At 45.0% G+C, this 17,988-nt stretch overlaps 1 protein-coding gene across 2 annotated transcripts in view; it reads right to left on the bottom strand.

Annotated features, from left to right (window-relative positions):
* The window catches only part of afg2a (AFG2 AAA ATPase homolog A), a 594,246-nt gene that overhangs the window by 492,560 nt on the left and 83,698 nt on the right, over positions 1-17,988 (bottom strand). For both annotated transcript variants that reach the window (XM_070871823.1, XM_070871824.1), the window contains exon 11: positions 11,121-11,330. In XM_070871823.1, the coding sequence (XP_070727924.1) occupies positions 11,121-11,330 (210 nt within the window). The remainder of the gene's footprint in view (positions 1-11,120; positions 11,331-17,988) is intronic.

The raw sequence follows: 17,988 nt of genomic DNA, 5'->3' as shown, positions 1-17,988 counted from the left end.
AATTAATAAGAAATAATTTTTTTTAAAATAAATAAATAAAACATTTTCTACTTACCTACTGCAGCACCGGGAGCCCTCCAACAGCGTGCTGCGATGCCCCCCCCCCCCTCCAGTGTGTCTGTCTGTGTGTGTCTCTCATTCTCTGTCTGTCAGTGTCCATGTTTCTGACAGGGGGAGGGATGGGGGTGAAGGGGGAGGGATGGGGAGAAGGGGGAGGGATGGGGGAGGGATGGGGGAGGGATGGGGGAGAAGGGGATAAAGGGGAGATGGGGGGGGAAGGAGACTGGGGGGGGAAAGGAGATGGGGGGGGGGGGGAAGGAGAAGGGGAGGGAGGCTGAACGGGCCGGGCCCGAGACTTCGGGCAGGGCCCGTCCCCAGCACCAGATTTACAGGTGGGTGGCGTTGGGTCGGGTCGGGGGGAGCGCGGGTTGGGGGGGGTGGTGGGAGGGAGGTCGGTTCGGGTCGGGGGGAGGGAGATCAGGTCGGGGGGAGGGAGGTCAGGTCGGATCAGGGCGGGGGAAGCGGGAGTCGGGTCAGTGTCGGGTCCGGTCCGGAGACGGGGGTGGGGGGGGGGGGAGCGGGAGTCAGGTCGGGTCCAGTCCGGGGGCGGGAGGGGGAGCAGGAGTGGGGTCGGTGTCGGGTCCGGAGGCCGGGTGGGGGCGGGAGTCGGGTTGGGTCCGGGGGCGGGAGTCGGGTCGGGTCTGGGGGGGGGGGGGGGGGGGGGGGGGGGGGGGCGGGAGTCGGGTCCGGTCCAGGGGCGGCGGGCGGGGGGTGGGGAAGCGGGAGTCGGGTTGGGGGGCGGGGGGCGGGGCGGGGTAGAGAGTCGAGTCGGGTCGGGAGGAAGCAGGAGCTGGGCGTGGGAGGAGCCTTATTCACGCAGCCCCAGTGAGGCCATTGGGCCAGGGCTAGGGGCTGTGTGCTTCGGCCCCTCCCACACAGTTTTGGGCGCCTGGAGCTACTGAACATGCGTGCCCACTGTAGCGCGCATGTGCAGAGGTCCCGGCACTATTTTCAGCGCAGGGACCTGGCTCCGCCCCCTACAGCTCCTGCTGCGCTGCGCCGAGGGCCAGAGGACCAGCAGGGAGCTGGAGAATCTGGAGGTTTTTTTCGGCGCACTTTGTGGCGCGAAAAACGGGCATCCAGGTCGAGACTGCGCCGTTCTAGGCGCGGCTCGAAACTTGGGCCCTTTAATTCTCCACTCCACTCCCACTCTGATATCTCCGTCCTCGGATTCCTCCACTGTTCCAATGAAGCTCAACACAAGCTCGAGGAACAGCACCTCATCTTTAATTTAGGCACTTTACAGCCTTCTGCACTCGACAATTTCAGAGCAGAACCTCTGGCCATCTTTGGCTCCCTTTCCCTCCCCCCCACATCTTAGTTTTTTTTCTTTTTTCTCTTTTTTTTCCCTCTGTCTATAATGGCAGCTGGTCATTACATCGCCATTCACACCCTATACAAATTAACCTTTTTCTAACCTCTATCATCACCATTTCAATTCGGCCCATCATCCCTTTTGTCTCTATAATCTCTCCTGCCTTCCAACCTATCACAGACCTCCCCTTTTGTTCTTTCTTCCCCTCCCCCTTTCAGTGATTAAAAATGTGCTCTTTACAAACATTCAGCAGTTCTAACGAAGGATCGTCGACCCAAAACGTTAACTCTGTTTCTCTCTCCACAGATGCTGCCTGACCCGCTGAGATTTCCAGCATTCTCTGTTTTTATTTCAGATTCCAGCATCCGCAGTGTTTTGCTTTTGTCCCGGATACCCTGTGTGATATGAATTATTTTTGTTTCTCCTGCAGGACATCTGGAGAGAGCATTTTACTCTTAGAAAATATCTGCATTCACAGAAAAAAAAAAAATAATCCTCTTAGGATATGGATAAAAGCATGATGGCAGCTATTCAAAATATCAGGAAAATAATTCTCCACAAAATGAAGCTAAGCAGATGTTGACTTAAAACACAGCTGCGCAAAGTGGATAAAGGCTGCAGCATGCTAAGGCACTGTGGTGAATAAGTTAGTGTAAGTACAGTAAAGTCATTAATCAAAATACTGCAATATTACATAGAACATACAGCAGCGAAACAAGTCATTCGACCCAACCAGTCCATGCCGGCATTTATGCTCCACTCGAGCCTCCTCCCATTCTTCCTCATTTAACTATCAGCATTACCCTCTATTCCCTTTTCCCTCGAATGCTTATCTCGCTTCCCCTTAAATGGATCTATACTATTCATCTCAATTACTCGATGGTAGCATTCTCACCACTCTCTGCAGAAAGAAGTTTCTTCTGAATTCCCTGAATTTTCAGAAGCAGTTCATTGAGGCAAACTGTGAGGCAAATTTCTGACTGTAAATACCTCAAATTTATTACCACCCATATCTGAATCCATGCTATTAGATCAGTTACAAAAGAAGACTCCTATCTGATGCTAAAATAAAAAGAAGAGAAGTCATATGTCTATAAACACTGTCTGACTGTTTCAATCTACATTTGCATTTTATGTATTTCTGGAAACTGTTGAGATTTGCTGAGCAAACCACCAAACTTACATCCGTTTGAAGGTTTACAGAAACTCTAGCACAGCACTGAGTGGCTTGGTATTCAAACAGAAAATGCATTCTTTCAGTACACAGGAGAATGATACCTTCTTCAAAGTTTGACATTTGTGTCATTACTAGTACATCTCCATATAAAAATCAAAAACTGTTGCACATTGTTTTACTTCACTGTTTTACATTCTAGCAAGCCCGAGTCTATGCCATCTCCCATTCCGCCCATTCCTTGCTCGTCATAAATAAAATAATTGATGGGTTACCAGCTTGACTTCTTTGCAGAATTTTGAATTAATCTACTTTAGGTAGATCCGATGTATATAAATTGAAAGCAAAGTAACTGCTTCATAAGGAATTAAAACAAAAAGATGACAGAGCAAGTTATTATGTTCCATCAGAATCCTTTTGAAGAATCACACTGTTGAATCTGTTCCCATCTTTTTAGGAGTTACCCACAACACACAGCTTTTGCAGCCCAGGCAAGACTGCAGGCCAGCTCTCAAAGCTCCACCAATAGCAGATAATGGTCCTCAAATTGTCCTTCCCTTCCTGTGGGAAATCTTTTGGCCTCCACTCAACACCTTGCCATGACTGCTATTGATGTAAATTGCACATATAGGGCCGAAAATTGCGGCCTCGCCGGGTGCGTACAAAGTGCGCCCGTCCCCAGCGAAGCCTCGCAAATGCTGGTTCTTGTTAAAGGGTTTACAGAAACTCAATGACTGCTCTTCTAAATGCAAACACAATACCACTTTCTGATTCTAAAACATATGAATCCACTTGTTAACTGTTGTAGTCAGGGTGCTGGTGAGATGCACAGGAAATTTCACTTAGAAAAAATTCAGAACAATAAACCGATAGCATGACAAATTAAACATCACCAGATGGCAGGATCTACACACTTGGCACAAATCAAAAGTGTCTTTTATCACAATTAATTTAATGGATTTGCTCTGAATATACACCTCTTCTGTAAGCAAAAGGGATCAAAAATGTCAGAGAATCTTTCCACTCGTCCGACTGCCTTGTGACTACTGAACAATAAACAGGTATGTTTTCAACCTCTCAGTTTTTGAAGGGATCTACTAACCTCTCTAGTAACAATTTTAAATCTGTTTAATTACATCTTTGCAGCAAATCGATAACAAGCACAAGACCATATGCAGTAAAAATGGCTTCATAGCTCATATACCATTACCTAGCTGGTACCAAGTCTCGTGGGGCAACAGGAAAAGGTAGAATGTCACAGCAAGAATGCATGCAAAGCTGTATCGGCTCACTACATTGGAAAACGTAAATTAGAAACGTAAAACGATACAAACAAGGCAGGTCCATTAGCAAACATAGATGTTTGTGTCTGTGCTAACTCTTTACTACAGCAATCTATAACTAATCCTGCTGCTCTGCCCTCCCCATAACTCTGCATCATCCACTACTTCAAATATTGATCCAATTTATCTGTAAAATTTGCAATTTTGCAATAATTTACCAAGATTACAGACACAAAGTGTGGTGTCTCTGCACCTTGTTACAAACTCACACGAGACATGTATGTATCAGACACGGTCACTCTGTGACCTTCACTTTATTCCCAGGACCAAGGAGTGCTGGCCCTGGGTGGGACCTCCCCTTTTATACCTGGAAACCCAGGTGAGGAGTGTCTCCCGCAAGCTCACCCCCTGTGGTCAGGGTGTGTATTTCAAGGGTACAAGTACAGTGTGCATGAGTTACAGTTATATAACTACTGTCATTGCAAGATGGTGAAATACATGACACAAAGGATGGCATTTGTGACTTTTTTGCCCATGTTCATGCTGTGTCAGGGATGGAAAGTTTACTGGTGAGATTCAAGCATGAAATTGCAGGAAAGGTAGGGATGAATTTGGGAAGCAACAATACATTCAAGAGGAAAGGAGTTTGGACATATGGTGGTAGCTTGCAAGGTCAGGTCGGCCAAGGATGGGTTTCTTGAAGCAAAGACGATGACAGTGATTTCGAAAGGGAGAAGAATAGTTCCTGAGGGGAGGGAACATATACAATGTCAGCTATCACAGGGGCCAAGAAGGCAAGTTGGGTGATCAGCAATGTTGTGGGAATGGGGTCAAGGGAGCAGGTGGTGGGTCTGATGGATAGGATTAGGGAAAATAGAAGAGAAACTAGAGAAAGACATGGGTTCAGGGTTAAAGCAGGGAAAGCTTGGGGGAAGGTTTGACTTGGTTAGCAAGGGTAAGGGGAAAAGCAGCAAAGGGAGTTGAGATCCTTCTTTTTCTTATTGGGGAGAAAAAACTTACATTTATATAGCGCCTTTCACGACCACCGGACGTCTCAAAGCGCTTTACAGCCAATGAAGTACTTTTGGAGTGTAGTCATTGTTGTAATGTGGAAAACGTGGCAGCCAATTTGCACACAGCAACTCCCACAAACAGCAATGTGATAATGACCAGATAAACTGTTTTTGTTATGTTGACTGGGAGGTGAGGGCGGAGGGGAGAGAGGGTTAAGGAGACAGTTGTTGTGGAGGAAAGACACTTGGGGTATCTTTGCCCTCCAGGTTAATCCTTGAGAAGGTGAGTGGTTTGGCAGAGGAGAGTGTGAGGACTGATGGCATTTGATGTGGTCCAGCAAAATCAGACCCTTAGACTTTGAGGAGTGAAGATGGGGGACAAATTCGGGGGAAATCAACAGGCTGGGATAGAATCAAGTATTAGTGGGGATAAGGTCATCAAAGGTGGTGGTGAGGGAATGGTCGAAGAGATTAACAACTGCAGAATCATTGTGTCTCACGGTGAGCCATCGGCAGTTGGCAGCTTGAAAGTGCAGTTATAAGAGACTTGCGAAAGAGTTTTTATATCAGGGAAGGACATGGAGTTGGAACGGGCTAAGGGATATGGGTGGATATGGGCGGAGATAGCCTAATCTGTGATCGTGACATGCAAGTAGAATACTTACTAGAGATGGCAAGGCCGAGGAGGACAGGCTTAGGAAGGACAGAGGAGTGTAAAGACTAAGTGCAAAATTCAGTATCGTATTCCCTATTCCCAAGTCCAAATCATCTAAATTTACACCAAGAACAAAAGATGGGTATGCCAATTCCAACCTCTCTCAAATCCAAGCAAAACTCATTAACTCCCATGTTGTTTTCTGCCTGCCGTCCAACTTTCTTCCTCTTATACCATACTCTTCAATTTTTATAACAATCCTACTAGGAGACATCTCATCAAAAGGCTTTGGAAAATCCATAGTCACTGCAACTGCTGCATTCCATTAACCTATTCTACTTTTTCAAAAAACTATTACATTTATCCAAAAAGAGAAAAGACAAGTTATCATGGATGAAGATTTTTCAGCAGAACTCATTGGAATCTGCTCTAACTTGACAGAAAAACATCCAGGCACCAGTGTGCATCAGGTAAAATGCTAGATAGACATACGGATAGAAAGATGTTTTGACACAATAAACGTTATTGGTAATTCCAGGAGCTGCGTGCGCAGTAAGTTGGCACACTGTCCCTTCAGCTCTGCGACCTGTGTTTAAATCTAGCCCACACTGATTAAAAAATTGATTTTGGTTACTAATTTTCACTGTGAATAGTACTGGTGTGAAACTATTTCATCATTCACCTGTTCGGTGGATCCATTTATTCTATGAGTATCACACCATGAGCCATATTGAATGCATTTTTATCTTTCCAATAAATATAAACTTGATTTAAGTCATTTCAAACACATAGTAAAAACCTATTAATAGACTCCTCTGATAGCTCAGCTGTTTGAAGGAGTAGTAAGGAGCAGCAATAAGCACCAGACTCCTGGATAAAAATAATCCATTTCACCCCAAGCAAGAAGTCAATGCCTGCAGCAGAGCAAAGAAGAAAATGGATAGAAAAGGGGATTAGAAACATCACAGTCTACATAAGCAAGAAATTATTGTTCCAAACGTTAAGGGTGCGCGTGTGTGTGTGTGTGCGCGCGCACTTTGAGACATACAAAGTCCCTGAAAGGTGCTATTAAAATGCATGTTCATTCTTTCTGAGCCCAAAATAAACCTCAACAAAACAGTTTTAAGTATTACAATAATCGACAGTTACTCTTTAATTTACATTTGTTTGCAGGATATGTATGACACTGACAATGTCACATTTACTGCCTATCCCTAGTTGCCCTGAGAAGGTGGTAGTGGGCCACCTTCTTGAACTGTTGCAGGCCTTGTGATGATGGCGCTCCCATGACAGCGTTGGGTAAGGAATTCCACGGTCTTGACCAGTGACCGTGAAGGCAATATATGCCCAATCCAAAATGGTGTGTGATATGGAGGGGAACCTGGAAATGGTGTTCTCATGATATTGTTATTCTTGATGGCAGCTCGCAGAGCTCGATGTTATTGTTGAAGGATGCGAGTTGCTGCAGTTCATCATCATGTAGATAGCAAGTCCTGCAGCAACAGTGCATTGGTGGTGGAGGTGGAGATTAACTCCAGTTACAGAGGCACCAATAAGGAGATTGCTCTGTCCTGGACAACATCAAGCTTCTGAAAAGTTCTTGCAGCAGTGCTCATCCACGGGTGTGGGGAGTATTCCATCATTTACCCCTAACTGAAGCTTTTATAGGGTGGAGAAGCTTTAAAGAATCAGGAGGTGAGCCACTCGGCACTCGTTGCTACAGTATTGATATGGCTGGTCAATAGTGATCCCCACCCCCGCATTCCAGTTGTTGATGGAGAGGGAGTTCGCAATGATGATTAATTGAAGGCCAGATTGGACCTATACGTGTTGGAGATGGTCATGGGCTGGCACTTATGTGGTGCAAACATTACTCGCCACTTGTAATCCTAAGCCCAGAGGTTGAGCAGGTCCTGCTGTAGGCGGACATTGGCAGCTTCATTATCATAAGGTGCTGTGAATGAAGCTGAATACTGTGGATCCATCTGCAAACAGTCCCATTCCTAACTTTATGACAGAGAGAATATCACTGATGAAGCAACTGAAGATAGTTGAACCGAGGAGCCTGACCCGGAGAACACCTGGAAATGTGCCCAAAGGCTGCAATGATTGGCTCCCGACATGCACAAACATCTTCCTGTGGAACTGGTATGATTCGAGCTACTGGAGGGATTTCCTCTTAACACCACATTGATCTCCATTTTGCTAGGGTTCCTTGATTTCATGCTCGGTTGAATGCTGCCTTGATATCAAGGGTAGTTACTCTTACCCCTCTTCTGTCATTCAGTTCGTGCCCATGTATGGATCAAGGCTGAAAAGGGTCTGGAGCAGAGTGATTTCAGCAGGACCGAAGCTAAGCAAACCTAGTACACTGAACTTTCCTCTTGGTGCTGCTCCTATTTTCCCAGTCTACTGGTATTGAAGTGAACCACAGATACATACTGCACCTGAAAACACTTCCTTAGGCCCAATAACATTTTATAAAAGCATTTGAACAGAAATAACTGTCACCTGAGAATTACATTGCAAAAATTATTCGAATATCTTTTTTGGCTCGATGTCAGTATTTGTCTAATTACGCTCCTGTGACGTGCCTTGGGTTGTTTTCTACATTTGCTTGGGTTATTTTACTACATTAAAAGACACTATATAAATTCAAGTTGTTGTTGTTCATCCATAGCTTCTACATGAACATCCTTTGGCAATAACTGTCCATTATTACCAAAATTAAACTTTGTTGTTTTTAAAGATATGGTGGCGGTATAGCTCTCATCATCAGACCATACCTTGGTGTGTCCCCCTACTCCTCCGACACACTCTCATCTTTTGAATATCCCGCCTTATTCCACCCTTCTCACCTCATTCAAAATTCTCATTCTCTACCGCCCACCCGAGTATGATAAAAATGTTATCACGGATATATCCTCACTGCTTTCCTCCCTCAGCCTATGCACTGAGCGATTTCTCATCCTCAGTGACTTCAACCTCCATCTCAATTCATCATGCTCTCTCTCCTCTGAGTTCATTACCCTCCTGTCCTCCCTTAATCTCTCCCTCCATATAACTTTCTCAACCCATATTCACTGCCACCCCCTTGACCTTGCAATCTCTCATGGCCTTGCTATTCCAACTGCTATTTCAATTAAAGATAAAGCCATCTCTGGCCATTTCCTTGTATCGCTCTCGACCCACATCCCCCTTCCCCAATCCAAACCTACTTCCTTCTGCATCCGCCCCTGGAAAAAAATTCTCTCCAAACTCTCTTACAACTGTACTAATCAACTCAAAACTGTCCAACCATTGGCCTTCTTTTAACAATGACATTTCTGCAGCCACCGATCTGCTCAGCCACATCCTCACCACAACCTTTGATGCCCTAGTCCCTATTAAAAAGATTACTCTCTTCCACGCTGGCCGTTCCCCCCTGGTACAGCCCTTATCTACACTCTCTCAAGTTAAAATGGCGCAGACTTGAACAGATGTAGCAGACAACTGGTTTAACCATTCATTGCCAGATCTGGCTTGAACACATAAAACATTATCGGTTCCTACTCTTGTCTGCAAAAACTGCTCACTATTCCAGGATCATTCTGGAGTGCAAAAATAACCCCCGGCTACTATTCTCTACTGCTAACCATCTCCTTAAACCCCTCTCCCCTGTTTCCACCACACTCACCTCCAACAAGTGTGAGGAGCTCATGGACCATCCAATCAGCTGCCTCTGCCAGTTCCCTTCCCTCACCTAACCCTCGGGGCCAAACTTCATGAGGCTCCCACCAGCCCTAGCCTTAAACTCACATATTTTCTAGTTTCTCTTTGATCTCTCCTAGCTCATCTTGTCCATGAGACCCACTTCCTGCGACCTTGACCCTATTCTCAATAAACGGCTGACCACCCAACTTCCATTTTTGGCTCCCATGTTAGCCAACATTGTTAATGGTTCTCTCTCCTCAGGTACTGATCCCCTCTCCTTCAAATCTGCTGTTATCACCCTTCTCACCAAAAAACCAAACCGTGACCCCACTTTGCTTGCTAGCTATCACCCCATCTCCAACCTCCCTTTCCTTCCAAAGTACTTGAACGTGTTGTCAACTCCCAAACCCTTGACCATCTTTCCATGAATTCAATGTTTGCATCCCTTCAATCTGGTTTTCGCCCTGCCCCAGTACCAAAACGGCTCTCAAAGTTACAAATAACATTCTTTGTGACTGTGACAAAGGTAAACTATCCCTCCTCATCCTTCTGGACCTGTCTGCAGCCTTTGACACAGTTGACCACTCCATCCTCCTCCAACGCCTCTCCACCATCGTCCAGCTAGGTGGGACTGCACTCGCCTGGTTCCTTTCTTATCCACCTAATCGTAGCCAGAAAATCTCCTGCAATAGCTTCTTTTCCCATTCCCGCATCGTCACCTCTGGTGTCCCCCAAGGATCTGTCCTGTGCCCCACTCTTATTTCTCATCTATATGCTGCCCCTTGGCAATATCATCCGAAAACACAGAGTCAGTTTCCACATGTATGCTGACGATACCTAGCTCTACCTCTCCATTTCTCTCGTTCCCTGCTTGATATCTAAATTGTCAGATTGCTTGTTCGACATCCAGTACTGGATGAGCAAAAATTTTCTCCATTTAAATATTGGGAAGACAGAAGCCATTATCTTTGGGACCTGCCACAAGCTGCGTTCCCTACCCACTGACTCCATCCCTCTCCCTAGCATCAATCTGAGGGTGAACAAGACTATTCACAACCTAGGTGTCGTTTTTGATCCCGAAATGAGTTTCCACCCACATATTCACAGCATAACTAAAACCGCCTTTTTCCATCTCCGGAACATTCCCCGCCTCCACCCCTGCCTCAGCTCTTCTGCTGCTGAAACTCTCATTCAGCCTTTGTTACCTCGAGACTTGACTATTCCAACTGACTCCTGGCTGACCTCCCACATTCTACCCCACGTAAACTTGAGATCATCCAAAACTCAGCAGCCGTGTCCTAACTCGCACCAAGTCACGATCACCCATCACCCCTGTGCTTTCTGACTTACACTGGCTCCCGGTTAAACAATGCCTCGGTTTCAAAATTCTCATCCTTGTTTACAAACCACTCCATGACCTTGCCCTCCCTATCTCTATAATCTTTTTCAGCCTCACAACCTCACAAGATGTCCGCGCTCCTCAAATTCTGCCCTCTTGGAACATCTCTAATTATAACTGCTCAATCAATCATCGGTGGCCGTGCCTTCAGCTGTTTAGGCCCTAAGCTCTGAAATTCCCTCCTTAAACCTCTCTGCCTCTCTACCTCACTACCTCACTTTCCTCCTTTAAGACGCTCCTTAAACCCTACCTCTTTAACCAAGCTTTTGTCATCTGCCTTAATTTCTTCTTTTGTGGCTCGGTGTCAAATTTATCTGTTTTGTCTTGTAACACCGCTGTGAAGCACCTTGGGACGTTTTACAATGTTAAAGGCGCTATATACATAAAAGTTATTATTCTAATAAGATATTAATACTGCACTTTTCAAAATGGAGCTTGAAATTAGAACACAGACTGCGTACAGCCACTACCTATATCACTCCTTGCTGCAATATTTGTTTAAAAACTTTGCAATTTGTATAGTATTACCTTCACTGCTAAGAAATTCAGTCCACTCTCATTGGCCAAAGCTTTTGCTATCATCGTCTTGGAGCATCCAGGTGGCCCATAAAGCAGAATTCCTTTTGGAGGCTGGATCCCCATTCTGGCAAAGGACTCTGGATGTTTCAGTGGCCACTCAACAGCCTGCCTGAGTTTCAGCTTCACGTTTTCCATCCCTCCGATGTCTGACAAGGACACCTAAACAATGAAAAGACATTGATCAATGCAGGATCACCTTACTTATCTGAACATTTTCATTTTGCAGGTAACTGCTAGAAATTAGATTACATATGAACAAAATATTATCCTTTTTGTTTTGTGATATAAAAACCGCTACAATGGAAAATCACACATAATATCACTTGTATTTGTTCAGGAATAACATCCAAGTTTCATGTCAAAGAGACCAATGTGGAATCTGAACTGTTAAATCATATTACGGCTCTCGATTTTTTTTTCTTAATAGCCTCAGAAGCCATCACAGTATAATATTCATAATAACAGTAAGAGTTCTTGTTATGGGGCAAGGCCCTACGTAGAGAACACTGCCTTTCAATTTCCTTTCTTTCTCTTCTCAAGAGACTGATTCACTTGGGTATAAATGTCCAAGTGTTCATTTTTCATTTACAAGTATAAAGTATCCAATCTTCTCCTCACCCAATATCCAGACACTCATTGCCCAGCAGGAATAACGAGGCAAAGATTAAGAGCACGAATCCAAACTTATTTTCCTTTCTCTATTTTGAGGCATACTGCATCACCGCCACTGCTGTTGCTATTGCTAGCTAACTCAGCACAAAACTGGAATCAAAGCTGGGACTTTAAGGAAAGGTATTACTGTCTTGATAAAGGCAACAAAGATGATCCCAGGTCTCAGGAATCGCGTTTGTGAGGAAATGAAGAGAAGTTAGTATTGTTCTCATTGGAAAGTGGCCTAGTATAAATTTTTGAAACTATGAAGGGAATTGATGAAGTTGGTTCTGATAAACTGTTCACACTAATGAAAATTTCAAAAATTAAGGATTATATTTTAAAATACAGGAATTTATATTATTTATTAGGGATTTAGCTTGAACTATTTCACACAAGGGGTTATAGAAATGTGGAATAACTCATCAATGAAGGCCATCATACTAACAGAGTTTGAGATAACTAAATGTGTTTCGAAAGAAAGAGAGTATTGAGGAATAATGCAAGAATATAAAAAGATATGTTTGAGAACAATCAAACAAAAGCAGGCTTGTTGGGCCAAATTGTCGTTTCCTGCTCCTAAAATTTCCTGTGTTCCTAGAGCACCATGAATTTATCCACAGCGTTTTCAGGGAGTCCTGACAGCACAGTCCTCCAATTCCCTTAGTTACTTCAGAACTTAAAAACTCTCAAAACTAGTCTCAAAATGGAAAAATTCCATTCACCAAACACTAGAAACTGGGGGCATGCCATAAAGACTGTGATACACTTGATGGATTTGAATGGCAGTATCATCTGAATCATAACCTATAACAGTTCCATCTGAACTCAAAATGCTTATTATAGCTTTGAACATACTCCTAGCTATCCATTACTTGCCTAATCTGCACCTTCTAGCAGCTGACTCAATAGTTACTTTGACAGTGACCTGGGAGCAGGTCTCCTCTTGTGCATTGACCATTGAATATCATGGGGGAAAAGAGAAAAAGACAAAAAAATATAGTGGGGTGGGATGAACAAACAACTGGAGCAAACTCACTTGTTGACCGGCCTCATCAATTATCACATATGTAGCAGGCAGGTCAGAACATTGGCTCCCAGACTGTTGGGAGGCTTACTTTGTCAATATAAAGTGGTCAAGAGAGGTCAGTGATATATCATGATATAGATAGTAAACTTTGAAGTGATGACAAACAGCATTAAAAGAAATAGATTGATGCTTCACAACTAACATACAGTTTGAGCTGTTGAAGCTGCATTCCGTCAAAATTTCCAGACAAGAATAACATCTATATAACAAACACCTTCCCGACTCAAGAAAGGGAATTTATTGCTGATTTTGTTTCTCTTGCATCACAAAACTTGGAGGGAAGCATAATATTTCACTCAAAGTTCACTGGGAGTCACGAAATGTAGCAAGTAAAATCAAAATAACAGCAGAAACAGCAGGAAGTGTTAGAAAAAGGCAGCAATACCCATTAAAACATCCTCACACTAATCACAGAAGTTTGATAAAAATTCTTCTATTCCTGTTGCACATTTAAAAAAGAAAATAAGCATATAGGAATGTCAAAAAGAAAATGCTTTTTAGTACAACATTTATCCAGAATCACTTAAAATTTGGAAAAAATAAATATAATCATGTCAAAAGCACAAGAGCCTCGATATTAAATGAAGGTTGCTTCCGAGCGAGGGGGCTGGAATTTTGTGGGCGAAAGCCGGAAGTCAACTGTGTGGGTCGGAATCTGTGATCTCAACTCAATTGTACCAATTCACTGACTTCCAGGTTTCGCGTCTCCAAGCTGCGCAGCGAGTATGATGCACAGCCACATGATGTGATCGCAGCTGTACTTAAAGGGGCCGAGAACAAATGGAAATTGGAGGCGTTTAGGATGGATGGTGGACATACAGCAAGGGCAGCATCCAGATTCAGTAATGTATCGCTGGAATTTCTGCTGGGTGCAGTCAGGAGCAGGAGGGACATACTTTTCCCCAGCAATGGAAGAAACCTACTGCTCTCACCAAGTCAGCTTGGCTGGAGGTAGTTCAGTTGGTGAGATGCAGCAGTGTTGATCTCAGGTCTTGGATGCAATGTAGGAAGCGGTTTAATGACCTAACCAGATCAGGAAAAGCGAGTACATTTTTTGACTCAAATACATCCTGTTCTTTAAGCACACCCCACCCCCGCATTCTCTAACACCTTTCACTCTGACTTGCTAAGTGTACCCCATCACATATCACTCTTCACACCCACCCAAATTTCAGCAGCACCCAGCCCTTACTTTCTGTGCACAACATCACCTTCCCATTTACCCATCCACCGGTGCCACTCACCCCAATCCTTAAGCAATACGATGCACCTGTTGCATAGTCGCCCTCACGAATGTACTGCATCCATCGGATAAATACCTCACCTTCATTCACAGGTCTGTTTCTCGCCCCTTATAAGAGGGAGAGCGCAAAGCAGAGGGAGTCGTCCCCGGAGATGAGTGGCACATCTGTGTCCCTCTCATTTGGAGATGGAGGGACAGGGAGCTCCTAGATAGTAGGTGACAGAATTATAAATATCTCGGACACACATATGCCAACTTTATTTCATCGATGATTGGATGATTAGAACATGGAGTACGGTAATTGTCAAGATTGTGACTTTGCTACGACTAAATCACGTCCCTTTCTTTTGTCTTCCAGGGCCTTCATGCGTACAGCTAGTATTGCAGGGCATCCATGAGTACAATTCCTCAGAAGACCTCATTCATTCTGAGGGTGCACCTACATCCTTGCACCAGCGCAGATACTCGCACTTCGGTGGGTCCACTTAGACAGTTAGCTGGGTTTTCAGCTGGTGTTTCACAACTCAAGTGAGCACGAGCAGATACTGGTGGTCGTGGAGAGTCCACGTCATGGGGTGCAATCCGCTCCAAACTCTGCTCAACTGGACACAGATGCTGAACCCTATTAAGAGATATTAAGGAGAACGCTAGAGGTGCATCAACAACTTAGCCAGGTACTGACAGACATGCTACGCATTCTCTCCACAATAGCGGAGGGAATGGAGGAGCCCAACAATGAATTGTGGTGCAGAGAATTGTGAGAATGTCTGCCATGGAGAGAGTGGCCGCCTCAGTGGCGCTACATGCATGGCTCTCAAATGAGTCCATGCAGACCATGACCACAGATTTGCAGGAGATGTCTGTTGCCTTAAACAGGATGATAGATAGTGTTTCCGTGACCTTGCAATGCAACACTGATATCCACCAAGCTGGTCTGCAGCAGATTGGTAAGAGTGATGTGGCGTTGGTCCAGGAGAGAGATGATGGTCAAAAGATACATGGAAGTAGGAACTCCACTCAAAGCACTCCCGCTTTTTAACTCGTTTCCCGCACCCCCACCCCGCCCACCTCCTCACTGCCAGTTCCTGACATGCTGCCTCCTCTCCCGATGGTCGAGTCTGCCCCTGCACAGCTGCAAGTGGAGCAGTTTTTGGCGGGGCCCTCAGGGGCTCCAACACCCAGAGCTTGTTGCCCAAGAACATTTGAACAGTCAGCCCAAGGATATGAGCAGCCTATCCCTACCTCTGCTCAAGCCACAGGGGTTGCACCACACAGACGCAGTCAAGAAACTGTAATTCACAAAGGGGATGCACATGGGTGTTTGATAACAGGTTATGTTGTTAAGTTTCCTTTTTTTATAATGACACACAAAACATATTGATTAGCACCACCTCTACGTTTTGCCCATTATGATGTCCCAATTGGCAACTCACCCTTTAACTTGTTTCATGATGAATACCAATATATGCTGGGACCCATTCAGCGGTTGTGCAGTGGTTGAAGAACTGTTTAGTGCAAAGGTGGAGGGGTGGTCCCGATAGTAGGAACAGACCGCAGGATTTCATTCCTTGTTTCACACCAGGTGAACCTTCGTGATATTAGGGCATCCCTGGCAGCAATGTACATGGCTGGTCGGTGATGGGTGCCCCATCTTCATCCTCCTCCTCCTCATCCATAGATGAATGATGAGCCCCTTTGTCCTCTTCCACCTGCAATCCTCTCTGCTGCGCAATGTTGTGCAGGCCACAGCACACCATCAGCATTCTGGAGACCTTCACTGGCGAGTACTGAAGGGCGCCTCCAGATCTGTGCAGGTACCTAAAGCGCATCTTCAACAGTCAAATGGCTTGGTCGGTGACACAACTGGTGGTCGTGTAGCTCTCGTTGTAGCGCTCCTACGCCTCATTGGTGGGGTTCCTCACAAGTGTCATGGCGTAAAAATAAAAAAGGGAAGGTGGCTCAACCGTAGCTATCAAGGGAAATCAGGGATAGTATTAAAGCCAAGGAAGTGGCATACAAATTGGCCAGAAATAGCAGCGAACCCGGAGACTGGGAGAAATTTAGAACTCAGCAGAGGAGGACAAAGGGTTTGATTAGGGCAGGGAAAATGGAGTACGAGAAGAAGCTTGCAGGGAACATTAAGACGGATTGCAAAAGTTTCTATTGATATGTAAAGAGAAAAAGGTTAGTAAAGACAAACGTAGGTCCCCTGCAGTCAGAATCAGGGGAAGTCATAACGGGGAACAAAGAAATGGTGGACGAATTGAACAAGTACTTTGGTTCGGTATTCACTAAGGAGGACACTAACAACCTTCCGGATATAAAAGGGGTCAGAGGGTCTAGTAAGGAGGAGGAACTGAGGGAAATCCTTATTAGTCGGGAAATTGTGTTGGGGAAATTGATGGGATTGAAGGCCGATAAATCCCCAGGGCCTGATGAACTGCATCCCAGAGTACTTAAGGAGGTGGCCTTGGAAATAGCGGATGCATTGACAGTCATTTTCCAACATTCCATTGACTCTGGATCAGTTCCTATGGAGTGGAGGGTAGCCAATGTAACCCCACTTTTTAAAAAAGGAGGGAGAGAGAAAACAGGGAATTTATAGACCGGTCAGCCTGACATCGGTAGTGGGTAAAATGATGGAATCAATTATTAAGGATGTCATAGCAGCGCATTTGGAAAGAGGTGACATGATAGGTCCAAGTCAGCATGGATTTGTGAAAGGGAAATCATGCTTGACAAATCTTCTGGAATTTTTTGAGGATGTTTCCAGTAGAGTGGACAAGGGAGAACCAGTTGATGTGGTATATTTGGACTTTCAGAAGGCTTTCGACAAGATCCCACACAAAAGATTAATGTGCAAAGTTAAAGCACATGGGATTGGGGGTAGTGTGCTGACGTGGATTGAGAACTGGTTGTCAGACAGGAAGCAAAGAGTAGGGGTAAATGGGGACTTTTCAGAATGGCAGGCGGTGACTAGTGGGGTACCTCAAGATTCTGTGCTGGGGCCCCAGCTGTTTACATTGTACATTAATGATTTGGACGAGGGGATTAAATGTAGTATCTCCAAATTTGCGGATGACACTAAGTTGGGTGGCAGTGTGAGCTGTGAGGAGGATGCTCTGAGGCTGCAGAGCGACTTGGATAGGTTAGGTGAGTGGACAAATGCATGGCAGATGAAGTATAATGTGGATAAATGCGAGGTTATCCACTTTGGTGGTAAAAAAAGACAGACTATTATCTGAATGGTGACAGATTAGGAAAAGATGAGGTGCAACGAGACCTGGGTGTCATGGTACATCAGTCATTGAAGGTTTGCATGCAGGTACAGCAGGCGGTTAAGAAAGCAAATGGCATGTTGGTCTTCATAGCAAGGGGATTTGAGTACAGGGGCAGGGAGGTGTTGCTACAGTTGTACAGGGCCTTGGTGAGGCCACACCTGGAGTATTGTGTACAGTTTTGGTCTCCTAACCTGAGGAAGGACATTCTTGCTATTGAGGGAGTGCAGCGAAGGTTCACCAGACTGATTCCCGGGATGGCGGGACTGACCTATCAAGAAAGACTGGATCAACTGGGCTTGTATTCACTGGAGTTCAGAAGAATGAGAGGGAACCTCATAGAAACGTTTAAAATTCTGATGGATTTAGACAGGTTAGATGCAGGAAGAATGTTCCCAATGTTGGGGAAGTCCAGAACCAGGGGTCACAGTCTAAGGATAAGGGGTAAGCCATTTAGGACCGAGATGAGGAGAAACTTCTTCAGCCAGAGAGTGGTGAACCTGTGGAATTCTCTACCACAGAAAGTTGTTGAGGCCAATTCACTAAATATATTCA

This window comes from Pristiophorus japonicus, chromosome 2, assembly GCF_044704955.1.
Source record: "Pristiophorus japonicus isolate sPriJap1 chromosome 2, sPriJap1.hap1, whole genome shotgun sequence".
NCBI lineage: Eukaryota > Metazoa > Chordata > Chondrichthyes > Pristiophoridae > Pristiophorus > Pristiophorus japonicus.
The sequence above is the reverse complement of the archived record's forward strand: the minus strand, read 5'-3'. Positions and strand labels throughout refer to the sequence as shown.